Source organism: Phodopus roborovskii, unplaced genomic scaffold (assembly GCF_943737965.1).
Source record: "Phodopus roborovskii unplaced genomic scaffold, PHOROB, whole genome shotgun sequence".
Classification (NCBI taxonomy): domain Eukaryota; kingdom Metazoa; phylum Chordata; class Mammalia; order Rodentia; family Cricetidae; genus Phodopus; species Phodopus roborovskii.
Window position 1 is genome coordinate 4,592,567 of NW_026126416.1, and position 9,435 is coordinate 4,602,001.

The window sequence follows — 9,435 nt, forward strand, 5'->3', positions numbered from 1 at the left end:
GCCGTTCTTACAATTGTGAAAAGGGAACTCTTGAATGCTTGCTCATGGCTTTTCTTGTAGGAAAGAGGCTAAGTTTTCACATGACCAAACAAAAAATGGTGATGCTGCTGATCTTAATTTTGCAATCTCCTCTAAAATTTGAATCTGAAAATAATACTTTTGAGACTTTAAAATGCACTCATACCAAGCTCACTGCTTCACACTTTAGATTTTTATCTCTGTGGTTTTTTTTTTTTTTTTTCTTCTTTTTTTTTTTTGAGGTGGGTTCTCACTATGTAGCTCCTGGAACTATGTAGACCAGGCTGGCCTCAAACTCACAGAGATCCACTCGCCTCTACCTCCTGAGTGCTGGGATAAAAGGCGTGCACCACCACAACTGGTGCTTTAGATCCCATTTTAAACTTTGGTTTCCCAGTGGCTGATTCTTATATGGCACTTTCTGATTTTTAAGTAGAAACAGCTGAGGATATAGGTCATTGGTAGAGGATTTGCCAACTTCAGTGCAAGACCCTGGTTCAATCTCCAGCACCACAAAATAAATAGTGGAATACACAAATGACCCAGTCACAAGTTAAAAAACCATTTCTCAAGACATAACTATAAAATGAGGCATTCCAAGATTTTTATACTCACTCAAGACCACTGTTATAATGTATCATGCCTTTATAACGGTATACTTGTAAATTGCTCTTCTGTTGGATGGGAAATGTGAATTAAGAGCTTCTAATCTTAATTCCTAAATTCTAAGCATATTTATTTGGTCACACGTAACAATACTTTTGACTAGCCTGGCAGAAATATGTTACTTAAAGTGCTTACCAACCAACGGAGGCTGTCATGAGTTACTAAAAAAGAGACTTAATATATAAACACAAAGGTTAGCCATCTTTTTCCTAGATCGGGAATGTAAACAGAAGTTCACCACCGTTGTCTGTGAAGAGTTATTTATTAATTGTTCCACAACAGTACTAAAGTTCACAACAAACCAAAGTACCACAATTAGTCTGAAGTGAAAGAATTTTGACAGCAAGAGCGGATTTTCCAAGATCCCCTTTACCCTGTGGATCAACTCCACTCCAAACCCCGTGGCAACATTTCATTTCCCTTGATCCTTCAAAACTTGTTCCTTTTCCTCTTGACTTTAAGAGCTGTCTCTTAATGTCCACACCCCCCACCCCCGAGTCCAAATCATCACCTTTCTCTTAGCTACTCAGTTATATTTCCCAAGAACGGCCCATTTCAAAATACAGCGTGCTCTACATGTCTTCTTCTTGCACAGTACATTTCAGCCCAGCTAGTCAGTCACACGTGGGCTATGCTGAGTACAGGCTTATTCCTGTTACATAAAAAAGGTACGGGCTGGTTCTGCTTGCTGGCCCATTTGCCAGTACATACCCAGAACCTGCTTTTCTACAGCTAAAGCGCTTCTATAACTGGCTAATGTAACTGCCAGCATTCCTGTCCACGGAACCGCTGCCAAGCCCAAGCACCTGCAAGGGGAGATGAGAAAGTGTGCAAGGAACTCCACGTTCTACACAGCTTCTGACGTGTATCACGCAACTTCAAGGTTTTATATAGCCTCAATGTTTCCCACAGACAGTGAAAAATAAAAATAAGCTGCAGATACAGAAATTAGTTACTGGATACATTTCAGGCATTAGTTTTTTTTTTCAGAGTATCGCTTTTTTCTAAGGAGGGGGTTCTTGATATGTGTCCGTATGTCTGTCGTAAGCTATGTGCTTGTTGACTTGGACTTGACTTGTAAATAACCTTGGGCAGTTGTATTTCCACTAACGTGCACTTAAGGACCAAGTGCCCAGTCTGTGAGCCCCAAACTGTTCAGTAGTATTTCAGTGCATAAGCTATAAAGCTAAGAATTTAGAACCCTTCAAGGCCAGCCTGGTCTACAGAGTCTCAGGACTGCCAAGGCCACACAGAGAAACCCTGTCTCAAAAAACAAACAAAAACCTAAAACAAAACAAAATTTGGGAGCTACATTAAGTCAGTCACACTCAAAAGTATTTTTAAGCAGCAAAAAAAAAAAAAAAAAAAAAATCGAACCAGGATTTTAAAAGTATTAAGTCCTAATAAAGGGAATCCTTCATTAAAACGAAATAGTCCCAAATTCTCTTTTATTTTTTAAATCAAGGGTAAGACAGCAAAATCCCAAGGTACTATGTTTAATACTGTTCATTCTAAGTAATTAATTAAGGACACACACACATACACAAATAACATAGTTCCCCTAAAACTCCATCAGCAACTCTAGCATCTCAGAGAGTACAAGCAGGTATCAATTGCCCAGACCCCTCTCCCCACAACACTGTGGACACCACCCCAAGCAGCTGGGGGGCTGGGGACCCAGTTCTGCCCTGGCAGTCCTGCCTTGTGGCGTGAGAACTAAATCCTACCACTCTGTATCTACTGAGAGCACAAAGACCACTAAACTCAGAAAATGACAGCCTTTAGAATGTTTTTACTCTAAAAATAGTTTGTAGTTGAAATTTTTCCCCTTCTCTCTTCAGGGAAGTTCTGTTCAACAAGAACCTATGAATTTAGAGGCTAAGGGTTACACGCGAGGTTAGCGGCTCAAACTGTCACCCAGCAGGGCTTAAAGGTCACGAAACTGAATTACAAAATGCTGATTACCAGGGATGGAGGCAGTATTAAATTGGACAACTTCTGCCTAATTAGTGCAATCCATGAAATCTGAGGTAGACATTTTGTGTCATGTTTGCAATCCTTAAACATTTAAGCACATTATTCTGTCCCCTTCAAGTTACCTCACAAACTACTGGTCAGAAACTGCTGGAAAGCAATCAACAATGTGCATGCCTTTCACTCAACAGAACGCACAGCGTGTAGCCCAGGCAGGCTCCAGACCTCCTAAGTAGCCACAGATGACCCTTAACTTCTTATCCACCTGCCTCTACCTCCCCAGGGCCTGATTAGGCAGAGCTGGCTTACTCCGTGTGAGAGACAGAAAACAACCCAGCAGCCTTGTGCATGCTGGGTAAGAACTAACTATATTCCCAGCCCGTACACAGACCAACGTCTTCAACACAAACGTCAGTAATTAAGACAGTCAAGTTTATATACATTCCATAAAAGGAAAACAAAAGGGCAGGCAAGTGGCTTCTGAGATCTTACCCGCTTGAGCTAACCTGGGGAAAACCAAGCTGTTCAGGGACTCAAGGATCGGGGGTCGTCGCGCACTGAGCTCTTCACTGAGAAGAGACAACCAGGCGGGACAAACCATCCTCCCTTCTAACGGCACAGGCAGGCCCACGCTAACCTCTACCATGGATCACGGGCCATTACACACACGCACAAGGCCGCTAAGAGCATTCTACCCTTTAGTATTTTCATTCCTAGTCCACCAATATCCACACCCCTACCCCTCACAGCAGTCCCCGATACACCTCAAAAGATGTGCAACCTGTCCTTTAGATAAGGCTGGCCAGAAGCTCGGTCTGCAGACCAGTCTGACCTTCAACTCAGGCATCCGCCCGCCTGTCCCTGCCTCCCCAGGGCTGGGGCTAAGGACATGGGCACCAGGCTCAGCTTCTTCTATCATTTAAAGTTAGGACTTACTTCAGATGCCTTTTCTGCATCATCTATTCTACAATTTCACCTTTTCCTTCTAACAACAATGCTCTCAATTTCTTAACATCTGCAATTTAAGCTTCTTTTCTCTTACTGAAAATGCTCAAGACCATTTTAATCCAACACTCTGTAACTTTATTATAACTCCTTGAGGCAAGAGGATATGCAACCCCTTGAGCCAAAATAATGCAATGTGACTTTAAATAAAGCCTCAAATAAACAGTCTCCCTAGGATAATATTTAGGATGGTTAACCTAGTTTCAACAGTGTAATTTACATATTAGATTTCTACTATTTATATTATTGTGCACCTCAAACAAAAAATTCAATTGCATTTTCATATAAACTTAGAAAGACAAAACACATTAAAAATACAATAAAAATGCAAACCCCTAAATTACAATTTAAACCATCAATGTAAATAGTTTATGAAATGTAATCCACAGAAAACTCAAAATATGACTAAGTGATATCTCCTTTCTTCAATTTTGTGATTAACAGGACTTTTATTGGTAGTAAACTAGAGCAAACAATCAGAATAATACATATGTAGTATTCAGTACACACAATAAAAGTTAAAGAAATTCAAAACCTGTATAAAACAGAGAGAGAGAGAAATCATACAGCTTAAGAGATACAGGGGTAAAGGTCCTCTCCACCCTTTGATCACACTTGTCTCTGTACCCAATAGAACTTACTGCACTTAATAAGACATACAGACATTTTAGTACTGAGTGTATTAAAAGAATTAAACACATTTTCTAAGAATCTTTCAATGACAAGTTGGTACCCTTTAGCTAACTAAAGCTAAAGGAAGGTGGGAAAAGGGAATTAACTAGTATTTTGTAACCATTTTTAATAATTTCTTATTTTCAAAACACTGCTTTTATAACAGAAGTGTTTTACACTTGCACAATATTAATTACTTTATTATACATGGAAGCCTGTGGTAGGCTGATTACACAAGAAGACTGCAAACAACCAGTGGTACTTTTCTGACGTCAGAAGAGTTCATAAGACTGAAACATCACCAAAAGTACATAAAAAAAACTCATCAGCATAAACATCAAAGTACATTAAAAAATATAATCAGGAAAAAAAAAATACAATTGCTAAAAAGTGGTTTAGAGCTGAGCCACTGCCTATGAGTAGCTTCAAATGGCAATTAGCGTTCATAGCAAGTTTTGATGACGTTACAAGATCCCTGTACAATACTGACTCATACACTCCTTCAAAATGTACATTAAAGGCTGCAATTTCACAAAGAGTTCTGATGTCATTAGTAAATATACACTCTTATGTGTTACACAAGCTATGCTACCAGGTGGAAGCAACCCTTTAATAACTATAGCTTGTACATGGAAATCTGTATTGGGCTTGTTTACAAAAAAAAGAAAGAAAGAAAAAAAGATGAAGTCAGGGATGTTTACCCTATTGTTTAGTATTTAGATGCCATAAGACATATAAAATGCATAATCAATCATCTACTAGATGATAAATCACTCTAAAATTGAAGCCATCACGACAGGGAGAAGGGACAAGGAGGCCTAGAACTTGAAGAGGAAGTTAAGAACAAGTACCAAAAAAACCAGAAGTGAAGGTGGTACGTAATAGCATAAGCGAGAGGATGTTTTTAGGCCATGTATAATGAATAATGCACACCCCAAATCTCAATGTATTACGCGAATCCAACTTTCTAATACTGAAACCAACCAACCACTTGGTTAAGTCTTAACACTGTACTAGACTAACAGAATCACTTAATGGAATTACAGCCTTGTTAAAGTTGGAGAAAGAGGGCGCTTTCTCCTCTCTCTTTCATTAAAGCTACCATTCCAGGCTTTGATCAAAGATCCAAGAATATTTGTTCTACCAAGCTGGAATGAATGTGGGTTTGGAAGTTTGGAGTACACTTAAAAGCTGCAACAAAATATAGGTAGCCAACAATCTCAGAATTTTGGATCAGCCCAGACAGAGATAGCATTTGAAATGTTTTCGATCCCTTACTTAAATGATGAAATGTATATTCTATCAGCCCAAAAAGAGCAATCTGAAATGTTTAAGATCCCTTAACTTAAACAATGAAATGTATATCATACTATTTGTAAATTGGATATTCCATTACGGTGATAACGTACAGAATTCCCATGCGTTATTACACTTTCCTGAGAGTAAAGCAATTAGAATAACCTTAATCCTAGCAACAAAGTTTTTTTTTCTTTTTTCTTTTCTTTTTTTTTTTTCCTGTAGTTTTTCTTTTGTTTTTGTTTTTTTTTTTTTTTTTTTTTTTTGTTTTTTGCATTTAAAACTTTTGGGCTATTCCCTGACAATCTATACATGTAAATTTGATTGCTAAACATTGTCACTTTGAATGTCAAACTATTTTTAATCTATTGATTTTGATTAAAAATCATAATACAAACAGCTAAAATCACACTAACAAAATAAACTAAATATGAAAAGTTGCATTGAAAGGGCATTACATTATTCTTAATAGGATCGTGTACAAACATTCCAATGGCAGTGTTCTCAAAATAAAACAAAATTACATTACAAGACTCCCAGCCTGGTGGTCACTCTGGAGACCTTACCTGTAACTCTGGCTGGTGGGTGTCTTTACTCTTGTACTACATGGCTCACTGACATCAGACATCATATTTGTATACCCTGAGAAGTCTGACACTGAAGTCCTTACTCTATGGTCCACTTCTCCATTAGAGTTAGTGATAAAGGTCATTGGCACCCTGCTGCCCGACTTAAACTGAGAACCGAATGCTTGTGCAAAGTTCTCAATCTGGTACGTTGTTCTAGGCTCTATGTCTTTCTGAGGATCGATCTGGCTAGCTAACTCCTGAGATGGAATCTGAAAGCTTGTTGAGGACTCTAAATTTTTCTGTTGTTCCTTCTGGCTAGTCAATTTCTGAGATGTGGACTGGAAGGCTGACGACGTCTCTAAGTTCTTCTGAGAATCTATCAGGTCATCCAGCTCCTGGGAAGGTGTCAACTGCTGATGGGTAGCATCCAAAGCAGACAGATAAAGACCTGGTTGAGATCCAAACAACATCCCAAAAGGAGGCTTTGGCAACGAGGATGGCAACACTGAGGTAACGGATTGGCCAAAACCACACTCCAAAGGAGACGTAGTGTAGATCTGTTTTTCTGGAAACAAAGTGTGGTTGTGGAGAGGTGAAGACAGACTGACAAACTGGAAACCGTGTCCAAGAGTGAAGCCTGCGTTAGTGGATTTCTCAAAAGCCTGCTGGAGGTATTTGGAGTACTCTTGTAACATGCTTGTCTTGTCATTTGAAGGTGTCTGGGCGCCTGGGCTCAAGTTTTCTTCTTGGACCAGTTCTGAGTGTTCCGAGCCGTGTAAATCCACTCGTGGTTCTGTTAAATTGAAAGGATCCTCCTTCTGCGTTTCTGATTTGCTGGAGTACTGATCCAAAATACTTTGTAAGACCTCGTCAGGAATTCCAGACTTGTCGTGACAAGACTTAATTTCAGCATTTAGAGTTGAGGAGTCAATAAGTGACAATGGCGCCTCATTGTCCAACACACTGACACCTGCAGACTGAATCACTGACTGCTGGGTGACCATGTGTCCCACGTTTATAGAAAAGGCACTGTTGCTGCTGGCAGTTGGTAAGTATCTTCTCTTCTTTGAAAACTGCATGGCATCCTCATAATTACTACTTATCTGACCTTGTTTGCCACTTGTACTTTGGAGGAGACCAATGGTCTCCGCACTATTATTTGATACTATGCCAAGTGAGCCACTCGGTTTTCCAGACAAGGATTTCTGCCCAACTACATCTGGTAACGGTGACACAAAATTAAGGTAGCTTTTATCTGTATTCTTCCTGCTTCCTTTCTTAAAGATCAATTTTGGCACCCTTTTCTGCAGTTCATCTATCCCAGTGCCAATTATGGCTCCACTGGTTGACACAGTAGGCATTTCAACTGAGTAACTCTGCATGTTTATACTGTTTGACATTTGTGATTCATTTGCTTTGCCAGTCTTGTGTTCCTTATTTTCAATAGCTATGCTTTTCGACTTCGATTTTCTCCTTGAAGAACTTGTATTTCCCTGAGACAATACAGCCAGGTTACCCATATTATTGTGGTTTGATGACCCAGGTTCTGCACTAGCGGCTCCTTTCGCTATGGCTTCGCCACACGTGCGCCTGTGCTTCAACAATCTGTCAGTCCTTGAAAAATACTGTTGGCAAGTGTCACACTTATATGGCTTTTCTCCACTGTGCGTCCTCTTGTGTCTCTCCATATGGTACTTCTGAATAAACTTCATGCTGCACTGGTCACATCCAAAGGGCTTCTCTCTGCTGTGAATTTTCTCGTGCCTCTGCAGCAGGTATTTCTGGATGAAGCCCATACTGCACTGGCTGCACTGGAAAGGTCTCTCTCCCGTGTGAATGAGGACATGCCTCCGCAGGTGATAGGAGCTCCGGAAAGCAGCGCTACAGTGGTCACAGATATGAGGTTTCTGACTTGGGGAGAGGACGGCACCTTCTCCGTCTCCAACCAGAGGTTTGGAAGATGCACTCGGCTTCCTCTTGGCTTTGATTCCCTGAGATTCTGGCTTTGGCCTCTTCGCCTTCTTGACGTTAGTGTCCTGCTTTGGCTCCTCACTGCCATGGTCATCAGTCCTGCTGCCGCCGCTGCTCAGCAACACGTCGCGGTGGTGCTGGGCTGGCGGCGGCGGCTGCTGCTGCTGCTGCTGCTGGACGTGCTGGTGGAGAGTACTGAGGTCTTGGATGACGCCGTGGCTGCCCGCTTCCCCGCCTCCTAGGCCCGGCGATCTGTCTTCGGCCCCGGCGAACAGCCCCCCGTAGTGGTGGTGGTGGTGGTGGTGGTGGTGGTGATGGTGGTGGGAGGCCTGCTGCTCCTCGGGGTCGGCGGGTTTCTCCTGCTTGATGCTCACCAAGGACTGCAGGAAGCCCCAGGAGGTCCTCTGCGAGGGGAAGGCCGAGGCCGCCGCCGCCGCCGCCGCCGCCGGCTCCTTCTTGAAAGTCATGTCCGGGGCTGGCGGCGGGGGGGGCTCTGCGGCCGGGGCCGCCGAGGTAGAGGAGGGTAACACGCACTGCGGGGGAGGGGCGGCCGTGCCCGCCGGCCGGGTGAAGCTGGTGACCGGGGGCAGCCGGTGGTTGAACATGACCATGCCCTGGGGGAAGGGGTGCTCCATGTCGGCTCGCCTGCCGGGCCCGGGCCCGGGGCCGCCGCCTCCGCCGCCGCTGCTGCCGGGACCGCCGCCGCCGCCGAGGAAGCCGCTGCCGATTTTCATACCCCGGAGGGAGGAGGCCTGGCTGCGGGGGGAGAGGAGGAGAGCAGGGAAGACGGGGAACGGCCGGGCCCGGGCTGCGGGCTGCGGGCTCCGGGGCCGCCGCAGCCGCCGCCGCCGCCCAGCCCGCCCCGCGCCCGCCCGCCCGCAGCCGCCCCCGGCCCGGCCTGCCCGGCCCCGCGGCCTCCCCGCCCGCCCCCGGCCCCGGCCCCGGCCCCGGCCCGCCGGCCACACTTACGGTTCCGCCGCCGCCGCCGCCGCCGCCTCCGGTTAATAAAAATAACGCCGTCCTCTCCACAATGGAATTAAAAGCCTCCCCGCGTCTGCGCAGGCGCGCCGCGGTGTCTGCCGGGAGCGCCTCGGCCCGGCCGCAGGAGAGCGCCGCCGCCTCAGCGCGCCTGCGCCGCGCCTTCCTGCCCGGGCCGACGGGCCCTGTCAATCAAGCGGGCGGTTGGGCGGAGCTGCTGGGGGAGGGGGGGCTGCGCGGCCGCGGGGCGGGGACTCAGGGCCCGGCGGCGGCGGGCGGAGGGGCT

General features: G+C 44.7%; 1 protein-coding gene across 1 annotated transcript; it reads right to left on the reverse strand.

Annotated features, from left to right (window-relative positions):
- Positions 1-4,092: 4,092 nt before the first annotated feature.
- Positions 4,093-8,920, reverse strand: Znf281 (zinc finger protein 281). Its single transcript, XM_051183195.1, has one exon. It carries the CDS (start codon positions 8,903-8,905, stop codon positions 6,194-6,196), a length of 2,712 nt encoding a protein of 903 aa, XP_051039152.1. The 5' UTR covers positions 8,906-8,920; the 3' UTR covers positions 4,093-6,193.
- Positions 8,921-9,435: the final 515 nt, after the last annotated feature.

What these genes read in the sequence shown, in the direction of transcription:
- Znf281 (XM_051183195.1), bottom strand. Translation starts at nt 8,905, where the DNA reads ATGAAAATCGGCAGCGGCTTCCTCGGCGGCGGCGGCGGTCCCGGCAGC.